The sequence below is a fragment of the Phycodurus eques genome, chromosome 21 (genome assembly GCF_024500275.1).
Source record: "Phycodurus eques isolate BA_2022a chromosome 21, UOR_Pequ_1.1, whole genome shotgun sequence".
In the NCBI taxonomy this organism is placed as follows: domain Eukaryota; kingdom Metazoa; phylum Chordata; class Actinopteri; order Syngnathiformes; family Syngnathidae; genus Phycodurus; species Phycodurus eques.
In genome coordinates this window covers 11,666,627-11,691,447 of record NC_084545.1, presented here as the reverse complement: position 1 = coordinate 11,691,447, position 24,821 = coordinate 11,666,627, and the positions used below count along the sequence as shown (strand labels likewise).

The 24,821-nt window shown below is 38.9% G+C and overlaps 1 protein-coding gene and 1 pseudogene across 2 annotated transcripts; one reads left to right on the top strand and one right to left on the bottom strand.

The window, feature by feature from the left end:
* The first annotated feature begins 152 nt into the window (after positions 1–152).
* Positions 153–7,077, top strand: LOC133396826 (cyclic nucleotide-gated cation channel beta-3-like; annotated as a pseudogene).
* Positions 7,078–7,530: 453 nt separating this feature from the next.
* nsmaf (neutral sphingomyelinase (N-SMase) activation associated factor) lies at positions 7,531–24,652 on the bottom strand. Of its 2 annotated transcripts, XM_061665902.1 has the most exons (31): positions 24,525–24,652; positions 23,055–23,141; positions 21,861–21,939; positions 21,665–21,726; positions 21,382–21,418; positions 21,209–21,259; positions 20,554–20,625; positions 20,405–20,452; positions 20,249–20,301; positions 19,996–20,125; positions 19,836–19,907; positions 19,644–19,752; positions 18,648–18,824; positions 17,259–17,338; positions 16,965–17,055; positions 16,810–16,873; positions 16,515–16,566; positions 15,754–15,874; positions 14,714–14,845; positions 14,605–14,647; positions 13,575–13,741; positions 13,164–13,275; positions 13,010–13,068; positions 12,879–12,946; positions 11,006–11,073; positions 10,799–10,922; positions 10,626–10,709; positions 10,185–10,335; positions 8,804–8,906; positions 8,621–8,730; positions 7,531–7,853 (listed from the first exon to the last, which is right to left on the bottom strand). In XM_061665902.1, exons 1-31 carry the CDS (start codon positions 24,560–24,562, stop codon positions 7,759–7,761), a joined length of 2,739 nt encoding a protein of 912 aa, XP_061521886.1. In that variant the 5' UTR covers positions 24,563–24,652; the 3' UTR covers positions 7,531–7,758. The 2 variants fall into 2 exon arrangements, with proteins under 2 accessions (XP_061521886.1, XP_061521887.1); XM_061665903.1 differs by lacking the exons at positions 14,714–14,845; positions 15,754–15,874; positions 16,515–16,566; ... (14 more) ...; positions 23,055–23,141; positions 24,525–24,652 and having other exon boundaries at positions 13,575–13,734; positions 14,605–14,632.
* Positions 24,653–24,821: the final 169 nt, after the last annotated feature.

The following is a 24,821-nucleotide window of genomic DNA, read 5'->3' as shown; positions in this document are numbered from 1 at the left end:
ATGGTTTGTGGACGAGTTTAGATGCAAAACAAACAAGTGAGTGACACAGAGAGAGAGAGAAATGCTGATTTACGGTAATCCCATTATCTAGACTGGGACCTCAACAGACAGAAGGGACCAAAATAAACTCGGGCAATTTAATTTGGACCCAAATGGGTGCGCTTAAAATGACTTAATACAACCTTCTAATCATATATGGTTGATTATATTAAGATGATGAAAATGTTACAATTTCTAACCCAACGGGAAACACTGAACTTTTTTGGTAGTGACTGATGTTAATGACAACTGATCTGGTGATGACTCCAAAAGAAGGGCAGCGCTCAGAGGGAATTATTCGAGTTAGAGCAATTCATTGCGTCAGTCCCTTGTTTGTTGATGTGAGAGTCAGACAACACCGGAGTCTCGCAGGATTCTTCGAGCCACAAAAGAGGCTCTAAAAAGGGAGGAGAACATCAGCGGGTCAGTTGACAGCAGCCTGAACACGACTCTGCCATCTTCACAAGGTTAAAGAAGTTAGTGGCTGCACCTGCGCCATCTCCGGCCGCTCCGCCAGCTGAGGTAAGCCTTGGATGCCTTTCACTGCCTTTGAAAGATATTTTGAAATGTGGTCCTAAACATCTTTGTCTTGTCTTTCCGTTTGGGGTACGACCATTACATTTTACAAATATTATACTAAACATTAACTTAATTCAAACCCCATGAAATTAAAAGGTACATTGTATTTATTTGTTATATTTCATTACATTTTCTATCATGACTTTTTTATATTTTTTTCTATTTACAAAGAATAATGCAGAGCAGAGAGATTTTATCTTGTGAAAGAGTCATGGTAATGTTGTTGGTTCACCTGCTGGTCAAAGGAATGAGTTTTTTGCTCTGGCTTTTTTTGTTTGTTTGTTTGTTTTTTTATTCAGTTCCTGCCTCAGCTGCTCCAGCAGCTCTTGTAGATCCCGTCAGTCCAGAGGGAGCAGGAAGGTAAGAATGTGTAAATAATGCTTGTCCTCCAATGACGTCAGATCAATTTAATTCTGGATGTATGCTCATGCCCCCATGAAAACAATTGTCAAGTCACTAATTGCCAAGTCATGAAATAATGCATGCAAATAAAAGCAGTGGTGTGACTACAAATGAAAGTGTTGTTGCAGTCCAGCAGCAACTCGTATGGCAAACTAGCTGTACTTGACCTATCAACCCATCTTAATGCTTAATGACTTCTAATGGCTTAATCTGCACAATGTGCAAATGCACTGAAAATTTCAAGGGAATGTGCTTTTCAACCGACTACACACAGCACAGTCCTGATAGTTCTAATTCTGCCTTTTTTTTTGTGATCCCACTGGTTGAAATATAACATCGATTAAAATTTCAACAAATTGACTCTCCTGCCAAATTTTTACCCACTGAAGAAAAACTTCTACTGAAGGCCACACAACACATTTGTGTTTGTGTGTGTGTGTGTGTGTGTGTGTGTGTGTATGTGTGCATGTGTAATTATCAGCATTTCATTATGAGCATTTCGAGGACAAACTGAAACCCCTGGTGCCAGTTTTATTGGCCCTTCCACCTCAAAACAAAGAAATACAAAAACAATGTTCACTAGAAAACACATCACTCTTCTAGATCAAGGGTGTCAAACTCACTTTTGTCACGGGCATCACATCGTAATTATGACTTCCCTCGGAGGGCCGCTACAACTGTGAACTCATATCAATGAAAGATTACTGTAATTACATACAGTATACACAACACATTGATGAAGAGCCAGTTTTGAAATCAGAAGCCTATAAAAACATGTTTTTCAACTATTATATTTGTTTTCAAAGGGGGATTGGTAGCAAAAAAATGCTTGAGCATATCTCAATGGTATTACACCAGAACACAATGAGCAATTTTGATTTGCTTTCGCGGGCAACATGCAATGATGTGGCGGGTCGGATCTGGCCCCTGGGCCACCAGTTTGACACCATTGTTCCCGCTGTTCAGTCGCATTTTTTATTATTATTTGTTTTTTTGTGAGGTGTGTATTTGTAATTCTGTGACTCTCAAACTGTAGGATTATTAGCTTTGAGGTGCTTTTGACCAAGAATAGTCAATCATTAGCATTAAATTTTTCTTTAATGCAGAAGATAAAATAATCTTTTGTCACCTTTCAATCATATTCTCAGTGAAGAGAATCCAGCATCACCTCCTCCACCTCCTGTTGTTTACTTCCGTTACACAGACGACACTCTCAGTTGGTTGGTCATGACGATGAGGGAGAGAACAGAGACGCTCAAAGAGAAAGTAATTGATGCAAATGCTAGCGCTCCAGAAATCAGCCCGCCTGTCAGTAAGTATGGACAAAAACAATCAACACATAAACACACAGGGGGCTTCAGTGTCACTGAACTCACCGCTGCTCTGCCTCCTCAGCTCCCATTCTGAAGGAGGAGGAATACCACAGACTGAAGGAAGAGGAGCAGATAGCAAAAGAAGAATCGGAAAAGAAGAAAGCAGAGGAGTCGGCCAAAAAGGCAGAGGAGAAGAAAAAGAAGGATGAGGACAAAAGGCTAGAGGCAGAGAAAAAAGCAGAAGAGGAGAGAATGTCAGAGGAGGCCAGGAAGAAAGACAAGCTGCTCTCAGATAACATCTTTTCCTGCTTAGACATCCTCTTCCGACCTATAGGAGAAAAGATGGATATTGTGCTGGGATGCATCATCGACCCCTTCACTGGTGAGTGAGAACAAAATACAGTTAGTCCAATATTCTCCTGTTGGAGCCAACTCTGCAAGTCTGTTTTTAAACGCCTGGCTTACACGGATTCTCCCATCCGGACTTCTGACACACCCCATGGTGTGTAAACTGGAAACTTGTGCAAGCTTGTGTCGAAATCCATTCAGAAAATATGCCGTAGCACACGTTAAATATGAAAAAACCTTCCGTAGCACAGGTTTCGTAGCCATTGAGACATGCACAGCACTCCATCTAACATGCTATATTTTGAAGGAGAGCATGTGTTTTTTTTTTTATTCTGTATGAAATAAACCCAATAAAAGTAACTTTATCAAAATTACTGTGCTTAGAACTGAACAAATGTTTAGAGGTCGAGCAATAAAAAAGGGATAGATCAGGGGTGCTCAAGCTTCCTTGCGACACAGAGCAGGCGAGTCACTTTAACGTCTTTGAAGCAAATAGAAACAAATAATTCAAAATATACAGTAACTCGCCATTGTGCGATTATGATATTAGTTTTTGTCATAGTGAGCCCTGCGCAAATGGTAAATGGACTGCACTTACAGTATATAGCGCTTTATCTACACCATCACAGTGCCCAAAGCGCTTTACAAAGTCTCACATTCACCCACTCACACACACATTCATACACTAATGGGCGACTGCTGGCATGTAAGGCGCATCTCAGGCCCACTGGGAGCAAATTAGGGTTCACCGTCTTCCCCAAGGACACTTCGACATGCGGACAGTCGTAACCGGGATTCGAACCAGTGACCGAACGACCCGCTCTACCTACAGCCGCGCAGGTGTCGTAGCCATTGAGATAGTGCACACCACTCTGTCTAACATGCTCCATTTTCAAGGAGCATGTTTTTTTTTTTTTTATTCTGTATAAAATAAACCCAATAAAAGTAATGTTCTCAAAATACTGTGCTCATAACTGAACAAATGTTTAGAGGTCTATCAAGGTCTATTAAAAAAACATCAAGCAGCATCTTTGAAGCAGAAAATCTCGCAGGTGAAGAAAGGCAGCGGGCGCCAATATTTTTTGCAAATAAATATGATATGTTGACACTTGGCTAATGGCGGAATGTGGTAGGGACACATTACGGTCATTGGGCGGTTAGTGAGTGTAGGACCAACGGCGTAGGTAAGCGTTATGGGAAAGGTGTGTCCTGCACTGCCTGCTGTCGCCGGGCTGTTGCCAGGCAGTAAACTGAATCAAAACGTGCATTATGATTCACAGCCTCTGGAGTGCGGAAAAGGGAAAGTGCTTAACTCCACAGGAAAATGGCAAGCGCCCACATTTTAGGGTTGCTCCACCCACTGTGCTTATCTGGCATGAGGGTGCATAAATGAATAAGAGTATGTGCGTAGCCAGAAAAGCACGCAGCTGCGTGCATTTTCCAACTTCTGACAATATGGCCCTGAGCGAACAAAGAAATGCATTGAAATTGACATAAAAGGGTCTTTGTCTCCTCAGATCGCCGTTACATCGCTTGGTTGGCCATCGTAGCAGTGGCATACAACTACAATCTTTGGTTTTGCTCCACCCGCTAGGCCTTCCCCTTCCATAATGACACGGCAAACCGATACTGGATAGTTTTTGACATTCTGAGTGACCTGGTGAATGTTGTGGACATTATGGTTTGGCAGCCTCGGCTTCACTTTGTCAAAGCTGGCGATATTATTTTGAGTCAAATTATAGTGAGGATGATGTGATATGAAAACAACATTTTTTTTTTAAATGAGTATATTTCCACCTTGCAGAAAGACAGGGCCATGACAAGGGAACATTATCGGAAATCACCTCGATTTCAGGTTAGTATTAAGTGAAGGAAAGCTCTTGAAACGCAGAAATGTTTCTTGTCTTTTCTACTTACTTCTCGTCTTCTCATAAAAGCTTTTGGATTCAAAAAATCCAACAGCTTTTTTTTCTCGGGTCTACAACGGAACGGGGACAGCGTACGTGCTCTTCATTTCGGATTGACGCATGCAATGAAGTGTGGTGATGTCGCTCTCCATTGGCCTGTCAAGACACTGAGATCAACTCTGTCCATGGTGCTGAAAATGATAGGAAGAGTAACTATTGCAGTAGTAGTAGTACTCCCAGATTCGAAAGACATGCATGAGGTTAACTGAAGACTCTAAATTGTCCATAGGTGTGAATGTGAGTGTGAATGATTGTTTGTCTATTTGTGCCCTGCAATTGGCTGACGACTAGTCCAGAGCGTACCCGCCTCTTGGCCAAAGTTAGCTAAGATAGGCTCCAGCTCACCCGCAACCCTAGCAAGGACAACTGATATCGAAAATAAATGGATGGATGTATTATTTCTATTATACATGGTAATACTGTTGTACACTTGTAAATCTTTAATGCAATCTTAAATGCCATACTAATTTCCTCTGTGTTTGTCTTCCACAGGTACATACGGTGCTACTACTTTGCAGTGCGCAGCCTGATCAACATCAGTGGGCTACCAGAGCCCACAACCATCTTTGAGATCGCCTTTCAGATGACCAACTTTTTCATTGGTGTCTTTGTGTTCTCCAGCCTGAATAGCCAGGTCAGGATCATCTTAATCATTATGTGTCAACAGTTGCTTTTCCTTTTTCGTTTTCAGATGCTTCTTCATAACATTCTTCATCTTTCTGAGTCATAGATGAGAAATGTCATTGGAGCAGCAACGACAGCGACAAATCTATTGTTTATTTTCCTGGAGATTTTGTTGTGAAGAAAGTGAGTACATTTACTTGGTACTCTGCAGCATCTCCAAACAGGCTACCTATGACGATAGTGACCAGAAAGAGGCCAATAATAGTAAAGCCAAGACTGCGTTGTCCTAAATCAGGCGTTGTGCTCTCGCTTCAGGGTGACATCGGTAAAGAGATGTATGTCATCAAAAGCGGAGCGGTGCAGGTAGTGGGAGGACCTGATAACAGTAATGTGTTTGTCACACTTAAGGCTGGCTCTGTGTTTGAAGAGATCAGGTAAGTGCGCTTGTTCATACACCCGCCCAGGTAGAAATGGATTATCTACTTATTTTAACTAATCCAATTAAAAAAATAATCTACCTTTTAAAAAGATAATGCTTTGCTTTGATTGTGTTTCCGCAAGGTAATCCAATAGATTACCATTATTATCAATATTAGAAGTAGTGCAAGTAATAACTATATAAATATGTACTGCACAGCATTACAGATTTTCTTATTACACGTTAGTAGTGTACAGTCTGCTATCCCCTAAAAAATTACGTTATTTTAAATATGACTATTTGAGTACATTCATGCTGTGCCAATGAAATTAAAAAGGCTTCATGCTGAAAAATTTCTTAAAATTCCAACATATTTAAAGGGATACAGATTTTTTTACAATTTGTCATGTAATTCTTGATCCTTGATGTATTTTCACAAAAACATGTCAGAGAAATACTTTTTATATTGTAAGTGGAAAAAATGTATCCTTTAAACTTGTGTTTACACCTCATTAAAATTTGAGATCAAGTAAGCGACAATTGGCTCCATATTTTTGTTTCTGTCTATATATCAGTCTGCCGCAGTCTGCCAAAGCTGGAGGGAACAGACGGACTGCAAATGTAAAAGCCTATGGCTTCGCTAATCTCTTTGTTTTGGAGGAGTAAGATTTGTTTGATATCCTGGTGCACTACCCTGAGTCTCAGAAGGTTCTGGCTCCAGGTAGGGAAAGGAAGTCATGCCTGAAATGACCGACAATCATTTTACATGAGGAGCCTGGCTGATTTTTTTTTTTAACTGTTCAAAGCTTATTGTCATGGTGGAAGTTTGTTTGTGCATACACTATGTATTTACTATTTAGGCATGTAGAGTATTATGTATTTTCTCTGTGTTGCTGATTATTAGGATGTAAATATTTATTTTTGTGTGCATTTGTCTTAAGGAAACTGACGAAGGCCAAAGCTCCCACAGATGTTAAAGATGTGGAAAGGCCAAAAGGTCCGGCTCCTTTTGGTCCAAAACCACCAACACCAAAGATAATGAAAGCATTTGCCAACTTGCACAAACTCAAGGTAGCTCACCCAGTATAATCATTTATAAAGTAGTTGTAATAGTCATGAGGGTCAAATCCAGGTCTTTAGTATTTGGTCAGTGAAGATTTTAGTAAATGATCTAGGAGCAGAAGGGCAGATGTCACTGTGCGTCACGTGTGGTTTTGTCTTCACAGAAACAACCAGCGAAGCAGTGGGAATAGGTTCAACCGACTGTGGACCGGTATCAACTGATCATGGACAATTATTAACATATTTAATTTATTTATTTATTTGTTTTATATGTGTCTATTTTGTGAATTGCACTTGAATATGGCTATAAAATAATGTGACTGTGTTGATTGAAGACTCTAAATTGCCTGTAGGTGTGAATGTGTGCGCGAATGGTTGTTTCTTCCTATGTGCCCTGCAATTGGCTGGCGACCGGTTCAGGGTGTACCCCGCCTCGCGCCCGATAGGCTCCAGCAGCCCGCGACCCTAGTGAGGAGAAGCGGATAAAGAAAATGGGTGGATGGATTGATGTATTTTTAAAAATGCATGACAATAGTTAAAAGTGGCCCAAGCAGGCCCTTCTTTGTGTTTCTACATAGCACCTACATGTTGGACTCATACTAATATACAGAAATGTAATAAGGTGTAAGTACAATATAGAGTAAAGGTACCAATGACAGGAAAGGTTTGTTTTCGCATCATTTTTTTCAAGTAAACATCTGAGCAGCATATAAGCATCGCACATATTGCAAAAATGTCCACAGTATTGAGCAAAATAAACACAGTATTTTTGAAAAAAAAAAAAAAAGCACAAAAAAATAAAACTAAAAAACTGTGAGAAGCTTCCTGTTGCCATGAACAAAACTGCAATTGGACATTTTTCTCTCAATATACAGACAGCAATATGCTAACATGGACCCGCTGTGTTTGTAAAAAAAATTGCTGAAGATTTGGGTCTTTTGACTCTTTCCCGTTGCGTTGTATTGATGGCTTTATTTTTCAAAAAATGTTCTGCATAGTCTGCGTGCTAATTGTGCAGCTTCCAGTAGATGATCTCTCTGTCCTCTCCGCCTGTGATCACTGTGGCACAGAGCTCATTCATCCACATGGCTGTGACTGGACCTGAGCACACAAACCCAGAGAGAATGAGGCAGATACACACACAATGGAGACAACACACAGAGGGATTCACAGACACACACAAACACAAAGACACACACACAAATACATACAAAGAGACACAAACACATGGAGACGCAGCGAGATGCACAAGACAAATGCACACAGAGCCACACACAAAGAGACATAAACACACAAAAAGACAAAAAAGAGAGAGACTCATAAACATGTATACACACAGGTTATTGTTTCCAACCTTTTTTCCATTTTCTCATCGGTATACCATATAAAGGCTGATTAATCGGCCGACATTAGCCCGTTTCAAATTGGCAAAAACTGGCAGATTTTTTTTTAACACATTACAATATAAGAACAAGATAATGACATTCAAACAAACCAACAAAGAAAAAGGCCAAAATTGGCCGATTTTTACCAATTTTTTTCCCTTGCTGTAAAATTAAATACTAATGGATAAGGTATTATAAAACAGTAAAATGTTATCCCTATAATTCATATATTTATTGCTGTTAATGGACCAAAAAAAGTTATTATATCCATCACAGATTTTTTTTTTTTTAATTAATCGCCCAATTAAATCGTTGTCAGAATTTTATTTTGGCAAATACCAGAATCGGCCTCAAAAAATCCATACGGGTCAGGCCCTATCCTATATTACTATTTATTTCACTAGGGTGTGTGCGTGTCTAAGTGTGTGTGCGTGCATGTTTGTGTGTTTGCGTGCATGTGTGTGTCGGGGGAGAGAGATGCACCTGAATGTGCCGAGATCCTGGAGGTGACTGTGCTGCTCATCAAGTCCCACAGCAGGAGGTCACCTGACTGGCCCCCGCACAGTACAGAGTTTCCATCCCAGCAGAAACACCTGATATATACAACCCAAATGAGGGAGATTTCATTTGAGAATCATTTCTGCTCCGTAGTCAAGATTACGTTACCTGAGCTCCTCCTCCGATTTCACAGAGGAGATCACCATTCCCGTCTGAACGTCGGTCACCTTCATGAAGGAGTCGGCGCCAATGCTGAGGACATGTCGACTATCTGAATAGAACAAACCACTTCAGTGTTCACTGTCAGTTGTTTACTTTCTGTTTGGTTAAAAGTACAAAGTTAAGGTTCGGAGCCCATTAAGAATATACAGTACAATAGCCACCATCACTGCCAGGTTAAACACATTATATCAGCTGATTGAAATTAGACGTCAAGTTCCTACACTTTTCACTTGACTTGACTTCACTTAATCATCAAACATTTCCAGAAAAATGTCATTCAATTGCCAATTTGTCATCATGAGGACCATGAGACATTTCTCTGATGCTAATCTCCAAAAACATGAAGGGCAAAATGTGCAAATGTGCAGTGTGTTAAGGTAGAAATTGATTGCATTAGATTATCCAGTAGGGCAGAACATCAGGTATGATCCAGTACAAGAGCTGTATTCTATTATCAGATTTTCCCCAGTTTTGTTTAACACCGTCAGAAGTTTTGTGTTATCATAACGCCTCTCAAAATGACGCAGTGATGTTGTACACCACTAAAAACTACAACCACATTGATTCTGCTATAGATTTTTGACACAGTTTTTGTATTGGCGCTCATTATAGTTGTATAGGTTATCTGATGAACATACAGAATCAATAGAGTGACTTTTTGGCGAAATCTATCCTCCATTATTTGCTGAAAAACTCACCTATATAATAACAGTATTGCTTTGACGCCTTTGGTTGGTATTAAGAAACCATATTGAAGTGAGTTGAAGAGCTTCAATTAGACATAAGTAGTGCTTTGGCACCATCTTGTGGCATATATACGCAATTGCAAACCTTTAAGTGTGTGTGTGTGTGTGTGTGTGTGTTGTATTACTCCCGGATTTTTGCTATTCTTGGAAGGGCTCGGACCATATCAGTCCCGTCACTGCGCTTTTATCCAATCCATCCATTTTCTGTATCGCTTATCCTCACCAGGGTCGCGGACGTGCTGGAGTCTATCCCAGCTATCTTTGGGTGAGAGGCAGGGTACACCCTGAATTGGTCGCCAGCCAATCGCAGGGCACACATAAACAAACAACCATTCGCACTCACATTCACAACTATGGGCAATTTAGAGTCTTCAATAAACCTACCAAGCCATGTTTTTGGGATGTGGGAGGAAACCGGAGTACCTGGAGAAAACCCACGCGCAGGCATGGGGAGAACATGCAAACTCCACAAAGCCAGGCCCGGGATTTGAACCCAAGTCCTCAGAACTGTGAAGCAGATGTGCTCTGTACTTTTTGTATCAATTATTTTATCTCAGTTCCATAAGAATAACCCAACTCACCTGGACTGAACGACACACAGTGGACAGTGGCAGCGTGGCAGTCGACTTGCTGCAGGGTGCCGTAGGTGTCTGTGTCCCAGATGGTGACGGCCCCGTCTTTACATCCTGACACTAGCAGAGTCCCCGGTGGATTTAGTCCAATAGCATTCACCTGAATTTTGGACAGTGAAGTCACTAATATTACAGGAGTAATGCAAGATTATTCGTTGTTAAAACCTTTGTATTTCAAGGTCTCTTGGTATTACACGACATCCATCAGCCAAAACATTACAAACTATTAACATGTGTATGTACGTTATTGATTTACCGGTAATTGGAATTGATTGATTATTATGTTTTTAGCCATGACTATATGAGTAAACTGAGTTACGATCTTGGTCAACTTTTAAGTCCATGTACCACTATATTTGTCATGTGATGATTATTATATGGCCAACGCACCCCAGCATCATGCTCCAATTCAGCCAGCAGCTCAAATTGTGATCTCTTGTGACCGCACAAAACATCAGGATCACACTGCCACACCTGAGACATGAACAACAACGTTAGCACTCTCCACTGCTCTCACCTTTCTGATGAGGGAATACCGCATGTGTATCTATCTATTTTTGCACCTTGACAGTTGAGTCCCAAGACGCCGTGTATAGCTTGTCGTTGGACCAAAGCACTTTACTGACTGCGTCGTCATGACCCATCAGCGTGTCCTGTCGCCTCCCATAAGGGATGGAATAGAAGTAACTTCATGACAGAAAAGCGAAGGTCAGAAGAAGACACAAATGCATCTACAGTACAACATACTGCACTTAATACATTATACATACACATTATTGTCCCACGAGGAACAGACCACGATTTGACCATCTGCCAGCATCAGGCATGATGACAAAGCCTAAAAGACAGTTGAGAGACTTAAGCTGGATTTACACTGCAGGTACTAAAATCCAATTTAATGCTAGTCTATTTCCATGTAAATTTCAAGTGATCCATATCCGATGAGTTTACACTTACAGAACACATGAAATAACATGCATGCGAAGATGTCTGACTGAGGTAAAGACAAAAGCATCAAGGACAAAGAGAGTACTTGTAGATGGGGGATAAGATGGATGTCAAGGATGTCAAATAAATGCTCCATCAGCTTTTAGTTTTCTAGTGCGCTACTAGTATGCAATTACACACTACTAGTGCTCGACTACATGCAACTAGTAGGTCATTTCTCTAACATGTATGATGTTTCTGCACACTAACACGACAATTTGGGCATACTAGTAGGTAGGACAATTACAGTGCCGTGATAAAGTATTGGCCCCTTTCTCAAATTCTTTTCAAATTATATTTTTGCATAGATTCTCCACTTTAATGTTTAAGATCATAAAAAAAATTAAATATCGGACAACTATAACCCAAGTGAAGGTAAAATGCTGTTTTTAAATGATCATTTCACTTAAGGAAAAAATAAATATTCAAAGTCACGTGGCGCTGTGTAAAACAAAAGTAATTAACCCCCTTGTTAAATCACAAATTAATTGTGGCTAATCATAACTTTTGGTTAATTTTCACTGATCACAGCCATGCCTGATTACCACCAGACCTGTTCAATCAAGAAATCACTTAAACAGAATCTGTCCTGACAAAATCAAGTCGGAAAAAAAGACACTTCTCAAGCTTTAGGACTCCAGCGAACCATAGGGAGAGCCACTATCCCCATATGGAGAAAACACAGAACAGTGGTGAACCTTCCCAGGAGTGGCCAGCCTACAAAGATTACCCCAATAGAACAGCAATGACTCATCCAGGAGGCCACAAAGGAACTCAGGACAACTTTGAAAGAACTGCAGTCCCTCCCTTGCTTCACTTAAGGTCAGTGTTCAAGACACAACAATAAGAACATATAGGTCCGCCTTACTTTTGCAAAAAAATAAATAAATAAATAAATAAATAAAACATCTGAATGATTCCCAAGACTTTTGGGAGAATATTATATGGACTGACAAGATGAAAATTAAGATTTTTGGAAGCTGTGTGTCTCGTTACATCTGGTGTAATTGCAGCACAGCATTTCAGAAAAAGAACATCATTCCAATAGTCAAACATGGTGGTGGTAGTGTAATGGTCTTGGGCTGCTCCATACTTTCTGCTCTTTAACAGAAAATCCTGAAGGACAATGTTCAGCCATCAGTTTGTGACCCAAGTTTAAGAGCACAAAATATAAATATATATATATTTTTTTTAAATAAAAAATAAATAAATTATATTTAAAAAAAAGAGTCTTTGTATCATCAAACATGAGCATAATTAACAAAATGGTGACAAGAAATCCCTTAATTTCCTTTTAGGAAGAGTAAGGTATCAGTGCGCTTGGATTTCCTGAAGTTCATGACCATCTCTTAGCAGGGGCTTTCATATGAGATATGAATTGATGATTTTTGATCTTGCTACTCATGAACATTGGCCTTTGTTGCCTGCCACTAAACACTAAGCTGAGCCCAACTGTCTCTCGTCCTACTTTATTGTCACCAATTTTAAAGACAAAAATACAAATATATTCTACAGGTCTTTGCTTGGTCATTAGCCTTCCACTCCACAAAGTTCTGCAGAAATTGGTTTCGACATTTTTATTTTTTTTGCACATTTCAGTTAAAAATGAAAATAAAAGCGGAACAACTTTGGCAGAGGTAAGGGTGCGCTACCTACCATATTGGAGAAAGACATGCTCCTCTGAAAGTCCTTTAACTCTTTGGAGAACATCTTTAGCGTTGAGTCTAAAACATAATCAAGCAAAAATCAACATAGAGTACAGGCTTATTGACATATGTTGCTTGTACCTTGGGATGTGCTGAAAACAGAAGCACCATCTCGGGTCACAGTGATGGCCGTTATTGCCCTGTGCATTCATTACAACGTTACTAACAAAAAACACCACTGAAGTATTGCCAGTGTTTATGTAGTTCAACTACACAATGTTCTGATCTCACATACTCCTTATGGATCTTGTGTCTGGAGGCCGGTGTCAGAAGGCTCATGTTTGACCACGCCAACTTTCGGCTCTCCTCTGTCAAGTCCTCAAAGGAGGAGTCCTCGTTCAGAGAGCCTGGAAGCACACATTTTAAGTGGTGGCATGCAACAGAGATGCAAATATTCAGTAATGTATTGGTAGCCTATGGCCTGATCATCCCCAAAACTACAAGAGTGATAAAGAGCTTTCAATGATACAATTAGAGAGTTTAAGCCTAATTAAAAAGGGTTTTTCCCTCACACACTCACATTACTACTTATTTGACACATCTACATCAGACGTATTGGACATCTTTTAAATGCAGTAGTATTCTTGCTTGCACAAACATAAGCCACAGAATGACAATGGTGGCCGGAGGAGAGGTGAATTTGAACCTGGGGTCAGTTCACTGATGGGTGAGGTGAGGCTGAGGCTCCTGGTGATGTTCTGCGATCTTGCCGTGATCCTCTGAGGATGAGGAGTGGTGAAGAGTTGCGTAGGGGTCTGACCAAACTCTAGTATTTGTGTCAGCATGGCCACCCTCTGGTCAGGGTCCTTGATACTTTGCAAACACACAATGTGGCGGGGTAAGCGCAAGTTAAGTTTGCAACTGCACAGCGCTTCACCTTATTCACAATTTTGTTATGTTTATAAAGTTGACACTTTATCCAGTCTTATTCAAAAATGTATTGAATTTATTTTTCCCCTCAAAATTATACAAATGACGCAATATAATAATGTGAAATAATGTTGGTTTTTTTTAGATTTTTGCAAATTTACTTAAAATAAAAAAAGCATTAACTCACATGAAAACAGTTTCACAGCATTTGCCATTAAGCTCAAAATTTAGCTCAGTATGTATAATGCGCTGCAGTATGCATAATATTATGTTTATATATTATTTCGTAAATTATTGTTGTCACTCCACTGCTGATTTTAAAATAGCTGGTTTTGTATGATTGGCAGTTTCTATACATCTAGCTATTATTAATACAAAACTTAATTTATTTCAGTAGTTCAATTCTAAAAGTGAAATTTATGTATCATATACATTTACTCTACATATCGTGAAATATTTCATTTCTTGAAACTTGGATGATGATGGCATAAAGGGCAAATGAAAACCCCAAATTCACCAAGATATTATAATATTACATGAAGAATCAATCAAACGTATTTTTGACATTGAAATTAGATAGAAATTGGCTTTCTGTACAGTATTTTCCTGTGTGTTTTGTGGATCTGTATTGGGTTCACTGTTTGAAATGAACTACACTATTGAATACAATTTTTATGTACAGTTATAATCTGCATATATAGTATTGATTCTTCCAATACAGTTGCTATATATGCTGCTGCTGCTCTATTTGTCTCATTGCCCGATGTTTTCCCTTTTTTGTAACTCATGCATACTTGGTTTCTTACCTGTCACAGTCTATGCCACCTTCATAGGTCAGTGGGTGAAAGACTGAGAGAAGATGACAACACTTAGCTTCTACCACCTTTTACTGGATTCGATGATGATTTATTTTACCGTTATGGGCTTCGACTGCTTCTGTCCCTCTCTGCTTGAACCCAAATACCAAGTCGATCCACTCATGCAGGTGCTCTGATACATAATGACTCTCCAGCGCCATCTTGTGCTTCTGCAGGAAATCCCTAGCATCTGGAGTGGAGAATGCAGAAATGTGCCGTCCTGAAGCTCATATTATCGTGGATCTCAAATGTCTTAAACGTACCACAAGGATTGAGGATTCAGCAGCTATCATCAAGTACACACAAGTGGATTATTTGTGTGTTTTTGTCCTCGCTCAATGATGTATGCAAAATTAGGCTTCTATAGTTACTTCAAAGACACTCAGCATATCATACTTCGGTGTGAGTCTTTGTATGTGTAGCAATAGTTAATTCAGGTATAACATACTTGCACTGCTTGATTGTCAATTGATTGTGATTTTAACTTTAACACCCAGAATTTCATAACATCAAATAACAAGAAGCACTTCAGTGATGATACAGTACATATATTTGGTCATTTTACTAATTAATAATGACAATTGATCAAATATATCATTGACATGTTTCTTTGCAACCAACTTGCGACCAGTCCAGGGCGTACCCCGTCCTCACCAAAAGTCAGCTGGAATATGCTGCAGCTAACGCATGAATGTAATGAGGACAAGCGCTCTAGCAAAATGGATAAATTATGTTGTCATATATTTTGTAATTTACCAGTACCATGGAAAAAAATGCATTTTTTACAAACAGGTGAAGTGAACAGAACAAATATTTAAAAAAACTATTGTCTTAATGTGGTAAAGACCTCGACTACAGCACAGAGTGATATTATATGTCATAGCAAAGGTAATGGAACCAACAGATGTTCTTTTTTGCAAGGGGAAAAACTAGGAGGTGAGACATTTAATTGCGATTAGGCTTTAAAGATGTAGGAGGATCCAAATAAGTAAACAAAATTGACCCACTGTAACTCGAACATGAGCAGGTAGGGCGGTATCCACAGGGGGGCAAGACATCAGGGTGCACATCTGTCATCACATGTCCACAGGAAGTTACCTGAGGCCCAGGGTGGGAGCTGGACATCGCCGACAAAGCTGCCGTTCTGCCGTCGGCCCAGATCAAGATGCAGATGGTTTTCCAAGAAGCTGGAGTCGTCCCCATAGAACTCCGGAATTATCTGAGTGATAAAAGACAATAATTATTACAACCATCAACTGAAACCACAGATGATAAACCATTCAATAAACTGTGCTCTGTAAATTAGTCACAGCATCATCAGTTTGATGCTCTGAATCGGTCTGTACCAGACGCAAACACAATCAGAGGAACAACATCAGCAAGCTATACAGCATTAACATTAGACTAAAAACAATATTTAAAGCAGAGGTCACCAACATGGGGCCCACGCGTACCAGGTAGCCCCCAAGCACCACAAGTCGCTCGAGGGCCTGTTCTAACAACAGCTTACCAGTGATGGGACATTGGAATTTCCTGGGAATGTTGTGGAAGTGATCATTTGAAAATGAAAACACTTGCAAAGTGTTGCATATTGACAGTTATCTCCTTACCTAATCAAATCCTTGTTGATAATGATTCTTAGAAGTTACTAACATGATTGATGTCTTCATATGAAGGAATACCATTAATTATTAATAACATAATTAAAAGGCAATTTGAGGAATTGTGTTACTTCAGACGTGTATCACACTGGTCGCCGTTCACATTAATCTGTAGCCAAGAAGAAGCTCTCAGTTTCAAAAAGTTTGGTGATCCCTGGCTTGAAGTGTCATTGCAGCTGAGCAAAATAAACATTATACCTCTTTAAAGTCTGTCGCCCCCTCTAAGCAGTTTTTCCATGTTTCGCCTATGCTGCAAGAGAGAAATGCATAGTTCATACCAACAACACGTCAACATTGAGAGATTAAATGCTTGTGTATTTCCCCTTTAGCTAATTCCCAGTTACACAGAAAAGGTCAGTTTGGATTGCAGTTATAATACAATCAAAACAAAGACAGCATCAATACCACAGAGCCTTAAATTTTATTAACCAAAAAAAATCTTCGAGTCAAGGCATGTTATATAACATGTTGTAATCATGGCAAAATAATTTACCTGTTGAACATGCGATCTGCATGGTCAAAGCGGCCATTCTGCAGACACAACATGTGTTCTGGAGCTGTGCAGAAGGGAACCAAAACACACGATAATACATTGAGCACTTGCTGCATATCCTGAGATTTATACACAGCGTCAGGTTAGTGACTTACCGACTCTGACCAGGTAGAAAAGGATGTAGCCGGGAGACGAGTAGTGGCTGCCGTACATGAAGCGAGGCTCGGGCATGCCTCTAAAGCGACACTGAGAAAGAGAGGTTGGATCGGAACTTACTTTTTTTGTGACCTGTGTACTTCACTGTCATTCTACACAATTGAAAACTACACTTGCAATTATAAAAATGGTCCTAAACAAATGGTTCCTTGACAAGCATCATCGCTGTACAAAAGATAAACCTCATGTACAGCATTAGATCTCATTAGATTCCGCAGGGGAGTGGATCTCACCAGCAGCCGGTCCAGTCGCTCTTTGTTTAACGCTCCAACAGGTTTGCTGAGGTCCCTGAATGTGGCTGCGTTTGTCATATCTGAAAGACAAGAGGCAGGATATCAATTCATTCTGTACATACTGTGTCTTTAATATAAGTGCCAGTAATGATATTGAAACTACGAATGCTCTACCAGGAGAAGCTCATCCATGCTTTTATCTCAAGTAGACTTGACTATTGTAATGGTCTTCTGACTGGACTCCCTAAAGAGAGCATTAAACAGCTGCAGCTCATTCAGAATGCTGCGGCTCGGGTTCTGACCAGAACAAAGAGGTCAGAGCATATTACTCCAATTCTAAAGTCTTTACACTGGCTTCCAGTCAGCGTTAGAATAGATTTTAAAGTTCTGCTACTGGTTTATAAATCACAAAACGGTTTAAGTCCTGAATACATGAATGAAATGCTAATCGAATATGCACCCAGTAGGGCTCTGAAATCGACAGACTCAGTTCAATAGTGGAGCACAGAGTCCAAAGAAAACATGGTGAAGCAGCATTTAGCTATTATGTTGCACACAAATGGAATAAGTTGCCAACAGAAGTGACGTCAGCCCCAAGTGTGCATGTATTTAAGTCCAGGTTAAAAACTCTCTTTTTCCCAAAACCTTTTTCTCCCATGCTTTCTAGAGCATTTCCACTTTTAAATGATATTTCTTACACTGTATGCTGTTTTAATTGGACTTTTATTTTTTCTCTTTGTTTTAAATGTTTATAAGCTGTGTTTTTCTTTGTTTCTAAATGCTTTTAATCATGTATAGCACATTGCGTTACCTTGTGTATGAAATGCGCTATATAAATACATTTGCTTTGCTTTACAACATCTACACTGTATATGTTCTCACCGCACACACGAGATACACTTTCGCAACAGGTGAGCTCTTTCTTTGTAATACATTTAAAATAGTTCTAGTTAATAGTTTGTACGTCTCAGGAATCAATTTAAGTCTTGATAATTTTTGTGCAACGTGAAAAAGTGAAACCGTAAAGAGTTAGTTTAATTCCTATATCCTCATAAGTGGGTTTAATTTTAAAATGTAATACTATATTTTCAGTTCCTAAATCATGTTACTAGGTTTTGTGCCTTTATATACTGCGATAAAGTGTACCAAATTCCACATTTTCCTTAATGTTTTGTAAAAGGACAATGAATTAAATATAAAGCTGTTCCTAATATACAGTACATTCATCAATTTTCATTAAAACAAAAGAGGAAAATCACGAACTTATTGTTATTTATATAAATTACGCAAAACAGCGACTTTGTGCAGCCCCTGAACTACAGTAGATTAAGTTTGACAGCCCTGGTCTTTTGTGTATATTGCTTTGACTTATACGTGTCATCAACTCACCCAGTTGTGTACTTGTGTAGTCGGCAATGATCCAAGGGAAGACGGGGTACTGGGAGAGGTCGTTGCAGCTGCGGTCAGCTAGGTTGTTGAGATGGAGGAGATACTGGTAGTTACTCAGGTGGCCGCGCTGCCACTGCAGCATGTAACTCTCTGCTGTGTGCTCCGTCATGTGGTTCTCTGTGGGGGGGGGGGGGGGGGGGGGGGGGAGCACTCATGAATGTACTTGATACCAAGGTATAGAAAAATTGTACTAATAATAATTTTGAATAAAATTGTACTCATAATAATTTTGAATAAAACTGATTCTTACACAATTCATTTGAATTACACGTCATTGTACTGGAAAGACCCTTCAAATAAACCATATTGTCATGCACAAATAAGCCACTGGCCAAAGGTGTTAAGAGATCAAATACATGTTAGAGAAACACTGACACTACCCAAATCTGGATTTTAATATACACACCGACTATATTAATTATGGCGGCACAATCAAATCCAGATGCAATCCAAAAACTATTCTGCCTACAAAGATTGCAATGCTCACCTTCCATGATTAAAATGGTTGCCCCTCTCATATGACAAAATAAGGTAACCCAAATATTAGAAACACCTCTTTGTATGATACAGTGTAGTTCTCCACCACTGCAAAGTAGTACCGCAACAATAAATATATTTATATTTAGGTGACATAAGTATCAAGAAAGTTTTTTTCTATTGAATATTTTTTTTTCTTTATTTCACCCTCCTTGAACCTTTCCAATATCTTTTAATTCCCAATTTCAGGACAGGTCTGGTTCATTGAACTCACAGCTTCTGTGAAATTAGTTCTAATTAGGGTGATGGGTCCAAACGACGACCGGCAACAATTCCTCGTGTTTTAATTTATGGGGTGAATAAAGAATAGAAATCAGATTCATATTCTATTGTGTCTAGTGAGAGAATTGCGATAACATCTGAAGATATTTTTTTTTGTACAGCATTGAATTTACTCACCCAGGAATGTGGCAATGAAATAATAGATTTCATCTCTGTCTGCAGTGTTGTAAAACTTGAGATAGATGTCCGAGCAGAAGTCATTCTCAGAACAGAACACTTCGAGCCCCTGCATGATAGGATAGACACGTTAATGTAAACATTGTGTGTCCAGCAAACAGGAGTGCTTGAACTCAGAACAGTTGTACTTACCAAGGCTCTGAGGCCATGTCGTCTTTTGTAGATCCACCTGACTTTATGCAGTTTGATCTGAATGACCTGCTCCTGAAGTGAGAGAGGAATGACATCATTCTTGAGTTGCACTGTACTGCAGACTATAAGTACCCACGTTTTATCATATCAAACTGCTCACCGGATATCCATTGAGTGGCTGAAAGTAGAGATTCTCATTCGTAATGCAGACGTGGCCGGGATTGGACACCAGAGGTAGGACGATTTCCACCGCACACTCCATATGAGGCTTCTCAGCAACACTCTGAAAGCTTTACATTGCACAACCAGCACTATTGCAGCATCAAACAAATGGATCATACACTCATGTTCTTGTTGCATATTCTTTCTCAGCACAAAACACCATCTCAACACTGAGTATGCATGACACATACCAGTACTTGTCAAAGGATGTCCTTGCCAGTCGGGATTGAAGATTGGCTGTAATCTGTACAAAAAAACAAAAACAAAAAAACACACACAAAAGGAAATGTGTATTTGGAATGTGTGACAATTAACCCTTAAACCAACATCAGTCTGTATGAAGTCACCATGGCAGTCTGGTCACCAAGCTTTTCCAGACAGGACGCTCGATGCAGCTGAAAAATACAAACAAGCATATGGCAGAGATAGTCAAACATTCAAATGCGTACAGCTAAATTTACAGTACTTTCCAAATATCCCATAATGTCCTACATACTTGATGTAACGTTTGAACGACATCTTCTGTTTTACACCACACTTCCAGCTGAAAGTTCACAGTTTTCGTGCCCTTTCAATTGAAGCAAATACATTTAGTTACTCACACAAAATTAAGCATTTTGACAGTGTGATGATGAATATAAAGCCTGTGCTCATTTTGGATCAATTATGACACCAGCGTTAGCAAGACCTTCCCTGGACTTGAGAGAGGGGAGGGGGGGGGTGGAAAAACCTCTTCATTAGGTGCACCTGCACAATTGATCCAATACAAGAACTGTATCAAAATCATCCTTTACAAAGACAACAATGCAAATGTATTGGCTCATCTTTACACAACTATTTTTACCTTCTCTATAAAAAACAAAACAACAACATACAAACACCTCTCAGTATGAACTACAACCACCATAATAAACCATAATAATGGTAAATAAAAATTTCTGTTAATCAAAATTGATCATTATTAACCTTGTAAAGGCAGTTTGTAGATCAATGCAGCTCTTGTGTGCAAGGAAAAGTGTACCTAATTGTGGACTGTAAAGATATTTGTGCACAGGCAAACTTGTCTTGAGGTTGTACATAAATCGATCGTCACAGCAAAAAAAACGCAAAAAGCACACTGATAGCCGACAGCATGTTCACACCAGACTCACTCTCTCGTTTCTGTAAGGTGAAATGATGCAGTTTTCTTTGATGTAAATAACCTGCAACAAAAATGGATAACTGTTTACCTTTTAGGACGAGAAAAAAAAGTATGGCCTGAATTATTGGGACATTGGAATGCATACATCTTGAGTCAGTCATATCGTTGAGAAAATAACCTCACCTGATCACATAGAATTGAAATGCTGGATGGTTTGGGTCTACAAAGGAAACAAAAATATATAAATGAGTAGAAATGACAAAAAAATATATATGTATATAATGTTAATAAATATATTATTCTTTTTAGGATTACATGATAATCTTGTGACACTACTCCCAATGAATTGTATACAGTTGTGTCAAATATGGTTAGAAGGAACTGAACCAGTTTGACAAACTAAACAAACAATGCGGGAGCAAAACGGAAAAAAGACATACACTGTATACGCATAACATATACTCACTCATTAAAAGGGTTGGTCTCTTTTGCTACAAACTCAATCTGCTTACAGTCTCGGAGTGGAATCTGCAGGTATAGCAAATAAAATGTATAATTATATACTGTATGTATATAAACAATATATACACAATATATTATACACACAGGCAGGCAGACAGACAGCTGTCAAAGGCATGATATAAAATTTAAAAAAAACAAACCTTTAAAATTGGCTCTGTAAAATCTTCTGGGTCAAAAATGACTGATCTGGAACAGACCTTAAAGGAGCCTCGAATTTTTCTGGTTGGGAAATAGTTGACACATTTTAGTTTCATACGATATTGACAAAGACTGGAAAAAAAGCGTGATGCAAAATAATAATAATAATAATAATAATAATAATAATGATAATTTTAAAAAAAAAACGTACATCATAATCATGGCTGGAGAGAAACCAGGAAAGATTATCAAAATGTGATTTATTTTACCCAATACGTTTAGCATTTCAAGCTTATGGTGGCATTTGCATGTTCTCCCCCTGCTTGGATGTGTTTTTTTAATCGGTGTACTCTGGCTTCCTCGCACATTAGAATAACATGCATATAGGGTTCATTGGAGACTAACTCGTCCATTGATGTGAATGTGAGTTTGAATGCTTGGTTGATATGTGCCCCTGTGATTGTATACAGTTGTGTCAAATATGGTTAGAAGGAACCATTCCAGGTTGCTCAAAATCAACTGGGATAGGCTCCAGCCAAACTGCAACTGTAATGAGGATAAGCAGTAAAGAAATAAAAATGTGCTATTTTGGCTTTTGGTATACCAGGAGGGTACATCCTGCAAAAAAAAAAAAAAAAAAAAAAAAAAAAAAAATGAGCTCTAAAAGGAAATTAATAAAATAGCTTACTTGACTAACAAGTTTAATATACATCAATATCAATCATCTTACCATATATTTTTGTATTGAAATGTTCTTATAGATGTGAGCAGTACAGACAAACTGGATCCATTGCAACATGCAATAATATCACAGAGGTATTATTATACAATTTATCACACTGCGAGGGTGTGTTTACCCTTTTCCAGCTTGTTCTCTTCACTCTTTGTATGACATCTTATTCAACTTTTCCCATTTCAGATACAGACCACACTGACTGACAATCTTTCTGGATCACACACCTTCTCATCTGCCAAGCAGCTGTATCGCATGCTTTGTGTTTGACAATAAAACCTCATCATATACTGCAGATAATAGATGACTGAGTTAGATTATGTTTAAACAGCTGCTCAACATCGTGTGAATGTAAATTGATCTGTTTGTCCACAAGGAGGTACCCGGATTAAAGGAATACAGCAGCACCAACGCCAGCGATGGGAGATAGTGACAGTGATGGTAAAGAATATGTGTAAGTTACCTCTTCTTGGCTGAACTTCTTGTCACATTGTATGCAGTGTGCTGTTCAAAATAATACTCTTCCAGATCCAATAACAAGAGAGAAAATCTAGAAGATTTTGCAATAAATAAATAAATACATAGATTACACAGGGTTTGAGTCATTAGGGAAGACACTTCAAAACGAGCAGACGTTTAATTGCCTTACTGTAAATGGATCATCCTCTCAACACTCTACAGTTACCCCACTCGATTTAGCCAGGATAATTACAGCAGAGCAATTAAATATCAATAGTTGTATTTGTTACCAAAAGGTGGGTAGTGTGTCATACTGGATCCTCTGGTTGGATAGCTTTTGATTGCACCAACATAGTTGCATGAAATGATGAAGCAATGAAAATTTTTTTTATTTGAACTTTTACGGGAATAGTATTTTTTTCATGAGTCAAGCCATTTTTCTCTGCCCTGGTTGTTTTCTCCTAGTGCTTCCTTCGTCCGGAAACAAATGATTTCATTATTTGGTTGAATATGCATACACTTAAATCAACTATACACAAATTGATTAAACATTTACATGGGCTATTGTAGTAAGTTTTAGTTAAAAAATAATAACATTCCTCTTGATTGAAAATCCATAAGTATATTAATTAATTAGAATCTGAATAAAAAGCATTACTTTCATTGCAAAAACATTCACATGGAATCTAGTAGCAGTTTTAACAGTGCACAGCTTGTATTGCTTAAAATGCGATCAAATAATTGTCACACTTCATTTCCATTCATCCAACAATCCATTTTCCATACCACTTGTCCAACTGAAAAAATATTTGAATAAAAAAAATCTACATGTTAAAACCTATCATTGTTACACAGGTTTGTGGTAGCATCACACATTCTAATAACACCAAGAGCCGGATCACTTTGCACTAGCATACAAACGGGATATATATATTTTATTATTATTGTGCTTGTAGTGGTGTAGAACTGTACTGGATTATACTCATCAAAATGTCAGCGCCCTTTCGCAATTCAATTCTGTATGATTCAATATTATATATATAGATATATATCTATATATATAATACAATACAAAGTTGTTTTGTTGTCATTATTCTTTTTTTTTTTTTTTGACCTCATTGGATAGGTGGAGTGTATCGAATGTCGTCTTATTGAGCGTCAGCATCCTGCAGCAAAGTCAAGTGTGAGAGGATGGCGTAAAACACAATAACCTTTTGCAGTAAATGCTGTCAAAGCAAACACTACATTTCCCGTCACCCCCCGCGGTCTTCGTCTTCAAGAGACCAGTCTTCTTCCACATATTCCTCATACATGTTAATGTTAGCGGCACAGGAACGTCCAGCGTCTCTCATTAGCTAATTGGCCCAGTACGACTTTGTTCTTACATGGATTCGCACATTCGAGAACCCGCGGGAGGACCGCTGCAGCACACACAGTGGCACGGCGCAATGCTAAAACAGTGGGGGGCACCGACCTTTCCTTAGTTCGCTCTTTAGTCTTCAAAAATGCCATGACTGTCACTCTGTACCATTCTTGTGTGACACCGACCGAAGCAGCTCAGTCACACGCCTGTAAACAAGGAAACTTCCCCTACACCACGTGACCCCCTTCACAAGCGATCTATGGCTAATATAGAACATCCTATCGCACTTTTTCCGAAATACTTTTTTTTTTTTAACAATTATGCCCTAGACGATCGTGTCGAATGACATAGATCGTGTAATTATATTTATTGTATAATCATGTATCACAGATGTGACAGCAATTCATT